General features: G+C 37.6%; 1 protein-coding gene across 4 annotated transcripts in view; it reads left to right on the top strand.

Moving 5' to 3' along the window:
* Wars2 (tryptophanyl tRNA synthetase 2, mitochondrial) overlaps positions 1-18288 on the top strand; it is a 74232-nt gene that overhangs the window by 33335 nt on the left and 22609 nt on the right. For 2 of the 4 annotated variants that reach the window (XM_005334931.4, XM_078027092.1), the window contains exon 2: positions 8621-8878. The exons of 1 other annotated variant lie outside the window; for it this stretch is intronic. In XM_005334931.4, the coding sequence (XP_005334988.1) occupies positions 8621-8878 (258 nt within the window). The remainder of the gene's footprint in view (positions 1-8620; positions 8879-18288) is intronic. One more of the 4 variants, XM_040287330.2, reaches the window with a different exon arrangement.

Genomic DNA, 18288 nt, shown 5'->3' with positions numbered 1-18288 from the left:
GTCACGTAGTGTTAATGCCTTGTTTAGATGTTATATGTTAACTTAGTTTTTACTCACCTTTCTAATGAAAACTAAAGGGACTTATAATTTATTCTCTTCTTACATATAACCTTAACATTTAAATGTGGCTTAGCTGCCCTGAGATGATGATGGGAGTCAAACTATCAGGACTTTGAATTTTATCATTTCTGTCCAGATAAGGAGATGCTCACTAAGGAGCTGTTTGTCAAACGGAGGGGGGGAAAAAAAGAGAGTGAGAGATCTGAAGAAAATAACCCAAAGAAATGTTGAAGCCCAAAAGAAGTAGCTACAGAAGAAAAGAACATTGTAAATGTACAAGCCTGCTGTCTTAGTCCATGTGTGCTACTGTAACAAACCACAGACCATTTATAAAGGTAGTTTATAAGGTTTTTTGTTTGTTTTTGTGGTATTGGGGTCAAACCTGGGGCCTTGTGCGTGCTAGGCAACTGCTCTACCACTGAGCCAGGTGCCCAGCCCTGGATGGCTTATAAAGACCAGAAATTTATTTCTTACAGTTATGGAGACTGGAAGTCCCAGGTCAAGGCACCAGCACTGGTGTCTAGTGAGAGAGAGCTGCTCTGTTTCCAACATGTTCTTTTATAGCTGCATCCTCTAGAGGGGAGGAACACTATTATCACATGGCAGAAGGAATGGAAGGGCAAAAGAGAGTGCACTTTCTCAGAAGCCTCTTTTGTAAGGGCATTACTCCTAATCACTTCAACAAAGGCCCACCTCTTCTTACTACTACAAAGGGAATCAGTTTGCAACTTGAAATTTGGAGGGCTTGCATATTCAAAGGATTGAGCCTGGGAAGAACATTGTCCGCAGGTTGGCAGTGCTGAGTTGTGGATTCTGGTGCCCTTGCTGTGTCACCAGTGGTGTGCTCTTGGCCTTGTGATTAACACCTCTTCAGAGCACCTTCTTCTGAGAAGTGTGTTGGGGTCAGGAACTGGTGAGAATTGGGGTGTCTAAAAAACCAGGCCAGTCATTTCTTGATGCTTTTATTAGTGCATTATAGTTATATATAATAGTGGTGTTCATTTTGACATATTGCAAATGCATACAATTTTAATCCCCAGTGCTTCCCCTTTCTCCCCTTTCTGCCCTCCCCATGATCTCCTTCCTCTACTCTATTGGTCTTAAGTTTAGTTTTTTATTGGTTCATTATAATTATACATAAAAGTGGAACACTTTGTGCTATTTTCATACAAGCACATGACATAATCTGATCAATCTCATTCTTCAATTTCCCCTTCTCATCCCTCCTCCTTCCACCTCGATCTCCTTCCAGGACTGCTCTTCTATTTTCCTGAGATCCTCATTTCTATTCCTTATTTCTCTCTGGCTTCTACATATGAGAGAAGACATTCGACCCTTGACTTTCTAACTTATTTCACTTAGCATGATGTTCTGTAGTTTCATCCTTTTACCAGTAAATGACATAATTTCACCCTACTTTATGACTGAGTAGAACTCTATCATGTATATATGCCACATTTTCTTTACCCATTGTCTGTTGATGGGCAAAAGGCGATTCCACAAATGTGGCTCTTGTGAATTGCACTGCTATAAATATCTGTATGCATATTATCACTATTGTAAGCTGATTCTAGTTCTTTGAGGAGTGAGGTAGCTGGGTCCTGTGGTCATATGGAGTCTTTTTTTTTTTTTAGAGAATTTTTAATATATTTTTTTTTTTTTTTAGTTCTCGGCGGACACAACATCTTTGTTGGTATGTGGTGCTGAGGATCGAACCCGGGCTGCACGCATGCCAGGCGAGCACGCTACCGCTTGAGCCACATCCCCAGCCCCATATGGAGTCTTTTGAGGACTCTCCATACTGTTTTCCAAAGTCCTTTCCTAATTTGCAGTCCTGCCAATAAGGTGTCAATGTACCTTTTCATTGCATCTCTGCCAGCTCTTATTGTATTCTCGATAGCTGCCATCCTAACTGGTGTGAGGTGGATATCAGTGTAGTTCTGATTTGCATTTCCCTGATTGCTAAGGATGTTGAACATTTTTTTTATATATTTGTGGGCCATTTATTTCTCTTTTTGAGAAGTGTCTATTTAGTTCATCTGCCCATTATTGTGTTGTTTGTTTTATTAAATTTTTCAAGTTTTTTAATATATTCTGAATATTAATCCCCGTATGAAGAGCAGGTGGCAAAGATTTTCTCCCATTCAGTAGGATCTCTCTTCATAGTCTTGTTTCCTTTGCTGTACAGAAGCTTTTTAATTTGAGGGCATCCCATTTATTGATTCCTGGTTTTATTTCTTCAGCTTTAGAAGTTGTTAAGACAGTCAGTGCCTGGGCTGTTATGCTGGGGCATTAACTCTGTTTTCTTCTAGCAGTTGCAGTGTTTCTCATCTACTTTCCTAGGTCTTTGATCCATTTCAAGTTGATTTTTGTGTAGGGCAAGAGATGAAGGATCTAATTTTATTCTTCTAAGTGTAGCTATCCAGTTTTCTTGGGAATATTTGTTAAAAATATCATTTCTCCAATGGCTGTTTTTAAGTCAGGCCAATCTTAAAAGTCAAGAAGTTTTAAAGTGGATGCAACTCAGTGACAGAAGCAGCACAGAACCCAATGGCGACAGTTTCAATCCAGATCTGACTTACCTACCTGTGACCCTAAGTAGTTAAGTTGGCCTTGTAGTGTCCTTCCACGGACAGTGATGCTAATGATTCCTACCTGCCTTAAACAAAATGAGGTCTATGAAAGGGTCAGGGAGACTTCTGATAGCTAAATTCATCTCAAGAAGAAAAACACATCTGTAAAAGTATTTTATCAGCTGATCAAAGGATAGCCCAGTACATGTTTGGAAAACTCTCAAAATTTGTAAGTGACTGAAGCCTGTAGAAAACTTTAAAAAATGTGAAGGTTTTTGGGCTGGGGATGTGGCTCAAGTGGTAGCATGCTCACCTGGCATGCGTGCGGCCCGGGTTCGATCTTCAGCACCACATACAAAGATGCTGTGCCTGCCGAAAATTAAAAAACTAAATATTAAAAAATTCTCTCTCTCTCTCTCTCTCTCTCTCTCTCTCTTTAAAAAAAATGTGGAGGTTTTTGCTTTTAAATTAATTTACTAGACTAACAATATATATTAAGTGCTTATCATAGATGTCCTTAATAAACTCACAGTTAATAAGTTAGTCATTCCTTTGTTTTGTTTTTGGGTACTATAGGATTGAAAGGAAAAAAAGGAAAAAAAAAAGAAAGGAAAAAGGACCTCATGAAAAATAGAAGCAAGACTAGTAGAGTAAAGAAAGGAAATCTGGAAGGAGGAAGGGTAAAGAAAAAGTACTGGGGAATGAAATTTAGCAAACTATGTTATGTGCATATATGAATATGTCACGAGTCCCACTACTATGTGTAATAATAATGCAACAATTAAAAAAAAATAAATAGAATGATTGAACAATTGATGTTACAGCTGTGTATAGTAGGACTTTTTTTGCAGGGGGGGGGGCCAGGAATTGAATTCATGGGCACCTGCCTACTGAACCACATCCCCAGCCCTATTTTGTATTTTATTTAGAGACAGGATCTCACAAGCTGTTTATCACCTCACTTTTGCTAAGGCTGGCTTTGAACTCGAGATCCTTCTCTCTCAGCCTCCCAAGCTGCTGGGATTACAGGCATGGGCCACTTTGCCTGGCATAGCAGGACTTTTTAAGGAGTCTTGAAACCTTTGGTTGAAATTTTTGTTTTCCACAACCATACTGAAGTTGAGTGTTTTACAGCCTACTTTTAATGTTTTCTATTTGGGATTAATGGCAGAAACTCTCAAGTGAATCACAAGCATTGTCCTTTGCCATACTTAATAGCTTAGAACTTTTCAATTAATTTTGAGTAGTCACTGAAATTAAGAAAATTATAGGGCTGGGGAATGTGGCTCAAGCAGTAGCGTACTTGCCTGGCATGCACGGGGTGCTGGGTTTGATCCTTAGCACCACATAAAAATAAAATAAAGATGTTGTTTCCACCAAAAACTAAAATAAATAAATAAATAAATATTAAAAATTCTCTCTCTCAAAAAGAAAATTATAATTTTTTTGTGTTTGTGAAATTGGTAAATCTGTTCTACCTCTGATTTGAAAATCCATTCTCTGTTCTGGAATATATCAAGTGCCAATGGTAGTGCTGAAAAACAAGCCAATGGATGCATTGGTTGCAAATGGCATTTGTTAAGGAACTATGCCTTGAATAAAACTGAAGACCTGATTTGTAAAAATGCTCACTTTTGCTCCTCTGTCCAGCCTGGTGGAATTGTAGGCTGGTGCTCCTGCCTGCCCCATGGGTGAGGGAGCTCCTATAGGCTCGTCTTGAAGCTGTTTTCTTTGCGGTTTGCCCCGGTCCACGGGGAAGCTGTGCATTCATTTTCATTCTTCTCCAGCTCCAGTGCTTTTGAACACAGAACCCCCATCCTCCCACCTCCCAAACTCTACATTCCAACGCTGTGATCTCATGGTACCAGGCGTATCTCCCCTGCCATGCCGGCAGGCTGCCTGCTGACTCTTGCAGGGGAACAGACGGGAACATAAACTCACGGTGGAAGAGCAGGATGCTCTCTGTATATTTTTAAGACCAGGAATCCAGTTCCCATTTAGAGGCTGTATTTTTTTTAATAGCTCCTTGAAAATTGAACAAAACATTTCTTGTTGTTCTTATTTCTTGATAATATCATTCCCTCTGCCTCGATGTATAGAATCTCAGAAACTAGAGAATGGAAAAGATGTATTAGATCATGTCTAGCCCATTCCCACTGGTCAAAATTCTTTTTTCCCACAGTCTCTCCTCTAGTGCTTTTCTTTTCTAGTTTTCTCAAGAATTTGTTTTCTCCATTTCTCCTGGGGAATAATTTCTTAGTTTGACCATGGAGGAATTTATGGGGAAATATTCAGATTCTTTTTTTTTTTTTCAGCTTAATATTCCTGGTCTCCATAACCCTTTACATTACCATAAACAGTTCCTCTTTTTCCTAGGTCAAGTATTTCTGGATGGTATTTTTTTTTCCCTTCCATTTATTAAGTTCAGAGTTTATTTTTCTGCTTTGCTTTCTCTCTTCATCCATCAGCCTTAAAGCTCATTAATCATTTTTTTTACTGCACTGAAAACTCTTTTGCTTATTCCCATATCGGGAACCCAGAGCTGGTTAAGGTCCCTAGGTACTGGAGGAGGCTTCACTAAGATGTACTATGAGTACATGTGTTTCTCTCTCCCTCCCTCCCTCCCTCTCTCCCTCCCTCCCTCCCTCAATTCTCAACTAGAAACTGTTTGTAAATTGTGATTTAAAGAGTTAGTTATTTGAAGGCCTAGTATGAGTGTGTTTGTTTGTGATTTTGAGTGGTTAGATGACATTTGTTCTCAGTTAGGTCAGTGATGTTTTTCGCATCCTCCGAGCTGCAGATCTTCTGGTCTCCTCCTGAGGGCTTGGGTCAAGTACAATTCTGGACCTCATGTAACTGTAATGTGGCATTCTGTTTCAGAGCTGCCATCTTAGGAGTAGAAAGGGAAATAAACTGATATTTGTAGGAGTTGAAATTCTGGGGGAAAGGGCTGGGGAGATTTTTGAGTCGTCTTTTAACATCCACATATTTAAAGCAGATTAGCTTTCAGTGTTGGGTATAAAGATAAATCTCCATCTGCTATACAGTTTCCTGGATTGGGTTAGGGAGGTGGTTCTACCTACCCAGAGCCATGTTATAAGACTCCATGTAATCCCCGTCAAAAATTTCAACAGATTGTTTTTTCTCTCTCAGGACTTGACAAGATGATTCTAAAATGTATTAAGTATAAAGGAGCAAGATCAAGTGAAATATTCTTGAAAAATAGAAAGACTTGATCTACCAGATCCCAAGACTTATTTAAAAAGCAGTGTCATCCTGGCACACATACAAATAGACTCATGGGACAGAAATGAAAGACCAGATCCTTAACAGATTCTCCATGTGATGAATCCTTTATGACAGCTGTGGTATTCCAGAGTAATGTGAAGAAGCAGTCTTTTCAATTCAAGGTGCTAGAACCATCAGATATCCATGTACAGGGACCATCCCCGCCCACCTACACACACACAGTAAAAGAAAGAAAGTAGAAATCCAACGGGGGCCGGGTTGTGGCTCTGTGGTAGAGCGCTTGCCTAGCATGCTCAAGGCACTGGGTTCCATTCTCAGGCGTCACATAAAAAATAAATAAATAAACAAATAAAACAAAGGTTAAAAAAAGAAAGAAAGAAAGAAATCGGATGCCTATCACAGGCTATATGCAAAAACTCCAGATGGATACCAGCATAAATGTGAAAGATAGAACTTTAAAGTGCACGCGCACACACACACACACACACACACACACACACACAAACACACATGCTTTAAATATATATGTATGTATACATGCACACATCTCCATGACTTTAGGGCATTGAATGTTTTCTTCTATGATAAAAAAGAAATCTGTAGTCAAAATTTATGTATTTGGCTGATAAAGTTAGAAACCTCTCATAGTCAAAAGATATGTAAAAAGACAAATAGGCACACAATAAAAGAATATATTTTTTGTATAATTGAGAAAGTATTAGTTATATAGAATATATACCAATTTTGGGGGGAGGGGATGCTAGGGATTGAACCCAGGGCCTTGTGCATGTAAGGTAAGCACTCTACCAATTGAGCTATATCCCCAGCCCCTATGTACCAATATTTAAATAAATAAAAGATAATCCATTCTGAGAAAAATAGAGAAAGCAATTTAAATAGACTCTTGACTAAAGAAGTAAAAATAGCCAATAATCATAAAAGTCTCAACTTCTTTAACAAAGAGGTGAAATTAAATCATAATTAGATTCTACTTCTTGTCGTATAATCTACATGTTAGTAAAACACCAAAGGCTGGCAACACCAGATTATGAGGGGAGGTGGAACAACAAGAGCTGATGGTAGAAATGCAAAGGAGTAGTTCACCACATGGTAGGTAGTTGCAGGTGTGAGTGTACACCTTTTTGATTCAGCAGCTGGGTCTCTACACATGAACACTAGAGAAACTTGCACTGTACACAAAGAGAAATGGACTTTTTTGTTCCTATAACTTTATTTTGCAAATTGTCAAGCCTATAGAAAAGTGGCAAATAAGCATACCATATATGATAAAGCCTTCATAGATGCTGGCTAAGCAAAATATGGTAGTTAGTGGAGAGAGCATGCCTGGGCTTTGAAGTCAGGGAGTGATACTTGCACTGAAATCCCAATTCCACCACTTACAGCTCTGTCATCAAGGGAGACCTATTAAAATCTATAAGCCTCAGTTTTCTCATCTGCCCTGGATACAATAATATGCCTACCATATCAATAGCGTAAGGATTAACTATATCAGTGTTTATAAGGCATTGAGATAAAGTGTCAGCAACATAGTAGTTGCCCTTTAAATTATGGTCACTATTATTATTTTTTGTTGTAATGGTGGTTAAAATGATAATGATGTATTTTTATATTTCCAGAGCCTTTTAATTACAGCACATTTATTGATACATACTCATTGTGAATTTTTTCACCATAGAATATAAAGTAATTCTGGGGGGAAACAGCATTTTATTTAACCCTGTCTTGCATTTTTTCATTTTCCTATTAAAATTTTGTTATTAGAAAATACAATCCAAAGAGAAAACATGATCATGACAAAAAAAATGTTTTTATAATTTAGGAAATTACGCAGAATTAAAAACTTCTTTTGAAAAATAAAAATGTAATTTTATCAAAATTAAAAGAAACTGAGGGCTGGGGTTGTGGCTCAGTGGCAGAGCGCTTGCCTCGACATGTAAGGCATTGGGTTCAATCCTCAGCACCAGATTAAAATAAACAAACAAAATAAAGATATTGTGTCCATGTATAACTAAAAAAAAAAAATTAAAAAAAAGAAACTGAAGCACAAAAATGTTTTTAAAAAGTTCTTTAAAAAATAATATTAGAAATAAAAAGTGTTTCCTAATTTCTAATCCAGGAATCTACATAGTAAATTATACTACCAGTTATTATTTTTAAAAAAACACACATTTTAATAAATAGCAGTAGCCTTTAGCACTAAAGCTGTGGCCTTCATTTCCTTAACTACAAAATAAGTGAAATCACATGAAAAACCTTTGAGCTTCTTACTCTCTAATGAAATATGATTCTATGTCTGAGGACTTTCTCACTGACCACCAGAACCACAGTCTTTTCTTCTTGGGAACTGCTGCCTGTACCCCACTCTTCTACTTTCCTACCTAGTCATGATTATGTTGCCCCATTGTACCTTTACTTATCTTTTCATAAACATCCTGTATCTCCAGTTAGATCATATTTTCTTGGGGTTGCAGACCTCTTTTTATGTATCATTATGTTTAAAAGGTATTAATTGTAAAAAAAAAATTAAATGTGATGGTCTTTAATAGCACCTAGTGTGGTGATTTTGCACAGTGTAAGCACAGGATAAATGCATGATGCAAATGACTGTCAGATTACAGTTGGCAAAAATAGGACTAGCCATCATAGTCATTGTAACATGAGCATAGGATTTGGGATCCTGCCTCAAAAGCAAATATGTCTATTTTCCTTTGTTTTAGAAAGACAGTATGGAGCGGATATTTTCTGGTATTCAGCCTACAGGAATCCTGCACTTGGGAAATTACCTAGGAGCCATTGAGAGCTGGGTGAGGTTACAAGATGAATATGACACAGTGCTATACAGCATCGTTGACCTCCACTCCATCACCATCCCACAAGACCCCACCATTCTTCGGCAGAGCATCCTGGACATGACTGCAGCTCTTCTTGCTTGTGGTATAAATCCAGAGAAAAGCATCCTTTTTCAACAATCTCAGGTCAGCATCTCGGATTAGAATCAAGAACAATATTTACTTTCAGATTATTTAAGGAAAAATTTGAATGATTTATACAGCTCCCGTTCATTTTTTTTTTTAATTATTCAAGGGCAGCTTCATCAAATGCAATTGTTTTTGTTTAATGTTTTGTCTATATACCTATCATTATGTATCCATATATTTCTTTTTTTTAATTTAATTTTTAGTTGTAATTGGACACAATACCTTTATTTTATTTATGTTTATGTGGGGCTGAGGATTGAATTCAGGGCCTTGCATGGGCTAGGTGAGCACTGTACTGCTGAGACACAATCCCAACCCAAGTATCCTTATATTTCAATAGTGTTCTTTAACTTATCTTCCACTGGGCTTGGCAAATTTATAGTTCTTCATCTAGCAAAAAAGTTGTATCTCTAATAGTTTTAATCCTGGAATGGTTTTTTTCTTTGCTCTATAGCAAGAATCATTGAACCAATTATTTTGTGCTATTGACTAATCTGTTTATGATCGAGGACAGAATTTAGTGACCAGTGGTTTTATGTAATTCCAATGTTGCTTTCTTGGGTATTGCATTTGGAAGGCCTATTGGATAATCCCCTTTGTTCATTCTTTGTCTAATAGCTTTTGAGAAGATTTGATAGAACAAGCTGGGAAATTGGAAGACAAAGTCCCAGTGTCTTATGTCCAAGCCAAGAAAGGCTTCAGAACAAAGCCAAAATATTTGACTCATATCTTTACTATGGATGAATCAGTTTATTCTTGGACATGCAGAGAGCCTGGCCCAGAGAGAGGACAATTATGAAATGCTTTAACAAAGAAGATAAAAATTCTAACTGATCCATGCCCTCATTACATATCTGCTTTAACCTGCAGCAAAACCTCAGCCAAGGAATGACCTCCCTTGATCATAATCTTCTATCATTATTTTAATATGTTTTATTGTCCACAGAACTTAATGTAATGATTCACATAGATCAACCCATTACATATGCAGTAAGGCTGGGGGTATAGTTCAATGGTAGAGCACTTGCCTAGAAATCCTCAACACCTCAAAACACAAACACACACACACACACACACACACACACACACACACATACACACAACACACGCACACGCGCATGCGTGTACACACACACTGAAAAGTATCTTCAAAAAATAAACAAGGATCAAACCCAGTGCCTCTCCCATTAAAAAGATAAATTAATAAAGGAATCGTGTTCATGTACAACTAAAAAAATATTTTAAAAAATAAAATAAATGAGTTTATCAACTTAAGCTTGTTGTCAATATGTAGATATTTGATAAAATAATAGAGTGGAATTGCTAAATGGCAATTTACTCCAACTTTCTTATAATTCATCACTAAGCCTTTACTTACACATGATTTTCAAATTCAGTGTTGGACAGCTCTAATTGCTATAAGGTTCTAGCTCACATTGAGTAAACATCTGCCTCTCTATAATTTGCATCATTCATTTAATTTCTGCTGTCTAAGTATAGACAATAAATAACTCTCTCTTCACACACCTGTTCTTCAAATACTTGGAAACCTGGATTATGTGCCATCCCTAGTCTACAGGTTTTACCTTATTCCAACCAGTTGTCCCTGCTTCTCTCACTCTTGGTCATCGTATCTCAGAAGCACTCTCACCTTCTCTCTGAAAATATGAAACTCTCATATTTCAGGAAATAACGTTTCTTCAAACTCTTTGCATCTATTTCTGACATTGGAAAGCTGGTCATCATCAGAGCCACTTCTTGAGTCACCTAATGCATTTTGCAAAGCACATTCATCTTCACTCCATCTAAGCTGTTTTTGATATAAGCGTTCTTTTGATCCTTATTTGATGTTATTTCTAAAAATTTTAGTCCCAGCAACAAGTACCTACACCTATATTTCTTAGGTGAATATGTCTACTCTCCACAAAATAACCACTTACCGGATTGCTTTTGTAAGTAATCTTTAAAATTAAAGGCTTATTTATAGCCATATCCAAAGACTGCACTTTGAACTTATTCCTCCAGGAATAATTACCACATGGTAATCTTTCCCTATTAACATATTATAAATGTTGTCTCCTTTGTAAAGGATTTTTGGCAGTGACCTTCATAAGCACTTAAAATTTTCAATAATTCCACGGTACTTTGTCATTTAAAATAGCAATTATGATAGAGTAAAACCTCAATATGAGAGATTTTGTAAGGGCTCTCTCATAAATGAAGGATAAAAAATTTCTCCATCTCTTGAAAGGTGACTAATGAGATCATTGGTTCCAAGAAGGCTGTGGGTGTAGGTCAAATAGTGGAGGTGACCAGTGTTGACAGGCATGTACCTGCCTCCTTGTAGCCTCAGTGCAGCCCTGAGCTGTCACAGTTCCCTCTCTGCCATCTCTGACTTCAGCTCTGTTGGGGTGGATTTTGATAGTTTGCCAGTAAAACTTAAAGGAAGTATTTGTTTTGCCTACATTTCACAACTTTTCTATCAAAGCAAATGTGAAAGATTTCCTCGGGTGTCTTTCTGACCACAAAACATGCGGACTTAGCTGTTCTCTTCTTTTTTGGATAAGGCAACCAACCTTATTGTGTAGATACACCAGATATTTTATCAGACTCGAATTCCTCTTTTTAAATATTAATTGTAGAAAGCTTTTTAAGAATAGTGTATTGTAATTCTCATCACTTAACACGATGTGGCTTATCTCATCAAGTTATTTTCTTGTTGCTATTGAAGCATTTTAATGCAGATACTACACATTATAGCATTTTTCTTCCTTAATAATTCAGTATGCCTCTCTATAAGTTAATTAATTTTTTTGTGGGGAGGGTGGTACCAGGGACTGAACTAAGGGGTGCTTGACCACTGAGTCACATCCCCAGCTCTATTTTTTATATTTTATTTAGAGACAAGGTCTCACTGAGTTGTTTAGCACCTCACTTTTTACTGAGGTTGGCTTTGAACTCGTGATCCTCCTGTCTCAGCCTCCCAGGCTGCTGGGATTACAGGCCAGCACCACCTTGCCCGGCAAGTTAAGTAAGTTTTTGTATATAACCATAATGCTATCATCACACCTAGCAAAGTTATTAATTCTATATTATTACCTAATACCCAGATTACTCTGATTCTCCCCAAAATGTTTTTGGAGTTAGCTTCTTTGATTGATGATCTACCAAAATCCACACATTATATTTTATTATAGATTGAAATCTTTATGTGTATATGTGCTCTTTGATTTGTTGATCATGTTTTATTTTATTTCCTATAAAGTAAGTCCTTCTGCATTTAAAAAAATTTAAACTTCAATTTTTATGGTTTTACTTTTTTTATACCTTTGATAGATTGATCAAGTTTTCTTTTACTTGCTATAAAGTTAATTCTTATAACCTTAAAAATAAACCTTAATGTTGTGTTGCTGTCCCTTTGCACTAATCTGTGTAATCAGATGTTTGGTGACTATAAACTGCTGTCCCATGGAGTTGCTCGTCCTTCTGTTCCTTAGTTTAAATAGAATGTGTGCTTGCCTAGTGCCCACAGAGCTCTTCGAGAGAAGTATTATGTATTGGTTCCTTTAGAAAGACCATAAAACTTCAGTCGTTCATAGATAGTGATGGAAACATCCTCCTCATGTTTTATCTTCAGACTGTGAAGGCAAGTATTAGCTTTTGCTTCTTAGAACCATTTCTAGAAGAAGTATAATTGAATAAGCTAGTCTCCAGAACAATTATTTCTAAACACAAGGCCCCCTATGTGCAGTGCTATAGCATGTGAAAGAATCATCATAGGCTGTGATTTACGGTTGTGATCCAAAAATCAATAATTAACTATGTCTTTGTTTTCCCATTTTTTTAATTGACAAAGATTGTATATATTTATGTATACAATGTGTGATGTTTTGGTATATATACAGGTTGCAGAATGGCTAAATTAATCCAATTAGCATATGTGTTGCCTCACATACTTTCATGTGGTAAGGCAATATTTTTGCAATATTCAAGCATACTCTACATTGTTATATAGCCACCATGTTATATAGTAGGTCTGTTAAACTGTATTCCTCCTGTGATTTTATATCCTGTGTCCTTTAATGAACATTCCCATTTTGCCTCACTCTCCCCTGATAGTCGCCATTCTAGTCTCTGCTTCTATGAGTTTAACTCTTTTAGATTCTACATGTGGTCTCTATGGGATTTATCTTTCTGTGCTTGGCTTATTTCACTGAACATAATATCCTCCAGGTACATCCATGTTGTTACGAATGAAAGGATTTTCTTTCCTTCTTTTTTAGTTCTGGATAGTGTTTTATGGTATGTATATGCCACATTTTCATCATCCTTCGCCTGTTGGTTGACACTTAGGCTGATTTCCGTATCTTGGTTATTGCAAATAATGCTATGTTAACCATGGGAATGCAGGTAGCTCTTTCACGTACTGGTTTCCTATCCTTTGGATATATATCACTGGTGGGTTTATATGCAATTCTATTTTTAAGTTATTGAGGAACCTCCATACCACTTTCCATAATGGCTATTCTAATTTCCAATACCACTAACATCATGCAAGAGTCCCCTTTCAGGGGCTGGGGATGTGGCTCAAGCGGTAGCGCGCTCGCCTGGCATGCATGCAGCCCGGGTTCGATCCTCAGCACCACATACCAACAAAGATGTTGTGTCTGCCGAAAACTAAAATAAATAAATAAATATTAAAAAAAAAAAAGAGTCCCCTTTCACTAGTAACCATTCAAGCAGGTATGAGATAATCAACCCATGAAGTGTTCAATGGATGGGGACAGAAAAAATAATAAAATAATAATAATCGGCATCAGCAGTTTAAGATTCATTAAAAAGGGAAGTCATGTTTATTAGAAAACTAATATTTTTAAGAGTAAGGTTTACCCAGCCCTTTCATAGGCATGCCTTTTCTTTTCTTTTTTTTTTTTTTAGAGAGAGAGAGAAAAATTTTTTAATATTTATTTTTTAGTTTTTGGTGGACACAACATCTTTGTTTGTATGTGGTGTTGAGGATCGAACCCGGGCCACACGCATGCCAGGCAAATGCGCTACCGCTTGAGCCACATCCCCAGCCCATTACTTTTCTCTTAATGATCAGAATATCCACAAAAGTGACTGTTATCTTTCCTTTACAAATGATTAAATTGGAGTCTGAGGAGATTAAACGGATTTTAAAATGTACTTTAAAACCATCTTAGAGACATCTCCTATTTTGTAAATGTTCAAGGTATGTAACTTCTTGACAGCTTTAGATGGCAAAGCCAGGACTCTGTTTTCTCACGAAGGGACTGCTTTTAGAGGGTGTGCTCCTGGGGCAGGAATCTTATTCTGCCCCCTGCTGGTCACCCCTTTCCAGGCCTTTGCCTCAGGGTCTGCTGGCTGAGGGACAATGGGGAGCCGAAGCAGAACTCTAGGGGGCCCTCCTTCCCTCTTGCCTGGAGAACTGAATTCCCTTTCACCCCTGCCCTGCTCTCACAGAATGGCAGTCCAGTCTCCCTGTGGCAGCCATGTTCATATTTTTACTAAAAATATATCAATGCTTCTCTCCTGCCCTAAGTAAAAATCTAATCTCAATTTAGTTAGAAAGGCCTTCTACAGTGAGCCCCAGGGAACAACAGGCCAGCATTTCTTTCACTACACCCACCAAGTTATGGAGACTTTATTTTTTTTTTAATATTTTCTTAGTTGTCAATGGACTCTATTTATCTATTTGTTTGTTGAGAATCGAACCCAGGGTCTCACACATGCTGGGCGAGTGCTGTACCCCGGAGCCACAACCCCAACCCTATGTGGACTTTATATTGTCAAATCCCTATGTGGACTTTATATTGTCAGTATATTTTGTGTTCAGATGATTCAGTTCAGTTTCTCAAGTTATCTCTTCAAAGCAGACGTTGAAGAACTTTTTTCTGTTTTCATTTTGAGAAAGTTTGTTGGATCAATCAGTTCTTAATTTATAAGCAGATAATTAAATGATCATTTGTCTACATTTAGAAAATGGTTTTGGGGGGCTGGGGATATAGCTCAGTTGGTAGAGTGCTTGCCTTGCAAGCATAAGGCCCTGAATTTGATCCCCAGCACCCACCCCCCAAAAAAAAGAAGAAAGAAAGAAAATAGTTTTTTTTAGTTTCTTTATATTGAGAGTTTTCTACTACATTTAAGCATTTCATTGATCCTTAAATATGTGATAGAGAGGATAAGAATTTAGAAAGCATTTATACTTAAAATAGTGGGCGCCAATGCCAGTTACCATTAATTCCACCTGCACCTACACAGGCACAATTATTGGTAAGTAAAATTAAGAATTTTTGAAGTTATGAATCAGAGAAAAAATATTCTTTTATGTTATGTGATGTGCTTTTCTCAAATGTATCCACTGTGTTCAGTGTATTTTTACATTTATTACATTTTTGTATTTTTACGTTTACATATATTTTTACAAATATTTACTACTAAAGCATAAAAACGGTTTTCTCATGTGCTATTGTTGTACACCAGAAAGAGTCCTAGTAATGATGTGAAATAGGGAAAGAATTTAGCTATACTATAATGCTGATTTTACCAATAATTTTCCTCTCCAATCCTTTGCATTCTTTCTCAGCAGCCTGACTGGAACAATTTAGACTTATTGAAGATTCTTCTCATTATTTTCTTTTTCTTTCTCTCCCACTGGCCTGTAGTCATGGTTCTTCCCCTACAATATGTTTGCCATATGTGAAGAATTTTACAGACCCTCTCTTTTAAAAGGTGTGTGTGTGTGTATGTGTGTGTGTGTGTACGCATACACATGTTCAAGTGCAAACACACATGTGTATACACACACAGTGGGGAGAGACAGGGAATGCCTGGCAGAGATTTCCATCTCAATGCCAGAGTCAGGGGTCTTGAACCGGCCTCAGTGCAGATCCAGTCTGAGTCCCCCAGATGTCTCTGAGGCACAGGTATCCTCACGCTCCCTGCAATCTCATCACTCTGCAGATGGAAGGTAGGAAATGGAAAAAGACATAGCTTTAGGCCCTGGCTTCCTGCCGAGGCCAGGAAAAAGGGCCAGCTGAGGCCATCGGACATCATGTTACAAAAAAGGTCCAAAGCCGTCCCCAGAAAAGTCAAGGGAGGAAAATGGAATCTGCAGCTTTGGAATGTGGCCTTGTTCTCTGATTAGTTGTGTTTTGTTTCCCAGGAAACTCAAATCAATAATAATAATAAATAAATAAAAGGGAACTGTAGGGATAGCAGTTTCTGAATGAAGGCCAAAGGAACTGACTACAGGCATCTTGCCTCGCTGTATACAAACGAAAGTTACACCCGACCCCACTGTCCCTTCTTTTAGAGGTGTAGAAACAAGGCCTCAAAGTGGACGGTCTATGTCGTCTTCCGTCTATCCTGGTGGTTTTGGAAGCGCATTTGAGTACATGGTTAGGTTTGTTGAATCCTGAGTTGATAAAAACCATCAGCAGGTGTATGTTCGGCTCCTGGTAGAAAGGGGACAAACAACCAGCAGCATGGAGGGACAGGCTTGGGGGGTCTGTTTGTAAAGGTGGCATTACCTCCCCAGTTCCTCCTGGAGGCAAGGATCCAAGTGGCCTGTGGTATAAATAAGGGGAAGTTAGGAAAATGATCGGCAAACTCTTAACACGTTTCCCTCTCTTGAGAGTCTCCACCAGTACCCCTCCCTGGCCCAGATCTGCACCCCTGTGTGCCTGGATGAGCAAGGTGCAGTGTGCATGTTGCGTCCATCCCACACACAGAAACAGGTTCGAGTTGATGATACCTTCCAGAAGAGTTCCTTTCTTGCCATCAGATCCGTGGTGGAAAGAGTACAGGCTTTGGAACTGGACCCATTTAGCTGGTATGTCACTGTCACCTGTTCTCAGTTGTGACACACTGGGGCAGTTCCTCAGCTTTCCCAAATCCCCCTTAGAACGTCTCTACTAGGGATTTAAGTAAAAGCGGTGCGTCCTGCTTGGCCGTCCATATACTGCTCCCCAGGGGCTCCCTGATTTTGCAAAGGATTTGTACAAAGGTAAATTGGGATTAGAAGGTGGAGGTCAAAATAATGGCAATGCTCCTTTTATCCTTAATAATAAAAGAGTTGCAGGAGAGTTTCTGGTTAAAGGATTTTCTTCTGGGGTAAGCTTTTAAGAACTATTTCAGCCATTCAGAAAAGTGTAAAGATGATTGAAATTCTAGCCTTTTAGCCTACTTGCTTCATGTAGTTTTGTTTCTTAGACATAAAACTTTGCAAATATAATAGAAACTCTTTGTTTAGCTCACTCTAATCCCATTTCACTCTCTGCCTCCCCCAGAGGTAACCACTCTATTGATTTTGATATTTATCATTCCCACATGTGTTTATATTTTTATTTAATATGATATGGCCCTAATTTATATGATTTCTTTTGCATTTTTAAAACTTTATGTAAATGATATTATGCTACGTATCTTCTTACATGCATAATTATTTTGTTCAATGTTACATGTCTGAGATTAGTCTATTTTGACTGTTGTGTAGTATTCCATTAGTCGGGCTCTGTCACAATTTATTTACCCAGTTTCCTGGCCAAGGATATATAGATTTTTTTTTTCAGCTTTTTATTACTATAAACAATACTACAGGGCATACTTGGAAACAACTTGTGTGTACATCTGAAAGACTTTCTCTAAGTATAGATGCCTAAGAGTGGAATCATGGGGATACATGATGTATATGTGGTCCACTTCACTGGCTTTGCCAGACTGCTCTCCAAATTGGATTCTAATTGACATTCCCACTAACAGGAGAGTTCTTGTTGGCCTAATTCCTCAGCAGTGTTTGTATTATTAGACATTTTACTTTTGCCATTATTATCGATGGAATATACTATCTTATTGTTTCAATATGAATTTCCCTGAAAACTAGTAAGGTTAGGCACGTTTATCAACCCTTTTAATTTCTTCTGTAAATTTTTCATATCTTTTAGTCATTTTGTAATTGTGTGTGTGCGTGTGTATGTGTGTATGTGTCTGTGATTTTTGAGGACTGAGCCCAGGGTGTCATGCATGCTTGGCAAGCACTCTACCACGGAGCTACATCCCCAGCCTGTTTATATTTTCTTACTGTTTTGTAGGAGTTCTTTACATATCCTGAATATTAATCCTTTGTTATATATTGTCTCTTTTTTTTTTAGACCATGGTTTGTCTTTTTAAATGCTGTCTATTGTACAGAAGTTTTCATGTTAATGTACATAATTCAGTCTTTTCCTTTGTGATTCTGTGCTTCTGAAGTGTTTTTTAAAGTAATTCTTTCTTGGCTTAATGGCATGAAGCTATTCTTTATTATCTCCAAAATGTATTTTAAGACTGACTTACATAAAACAAAACACATTTTGTTTATAAGATAAAAAAAACCCACAAACATGTA

Source organism: Ictidomys tridecemlineatus, chromosome 11 (genome assembly GCF_052094955.1).
Source record: "Ictidomys tridecemlineatus isolate mIctTri1 chromosome 11, mIctTri1.hap1, whole genome shotgun sequence".
NCBI lineage: Eukaryota > Metazoa > Chordata > Mammalia > Rodentia > Sciuridae > Ictidomys > Ictidomys tridecemlineatus.
This window is presented reverse-complemented; position numbering and strand designations above follow the sequence as displayed.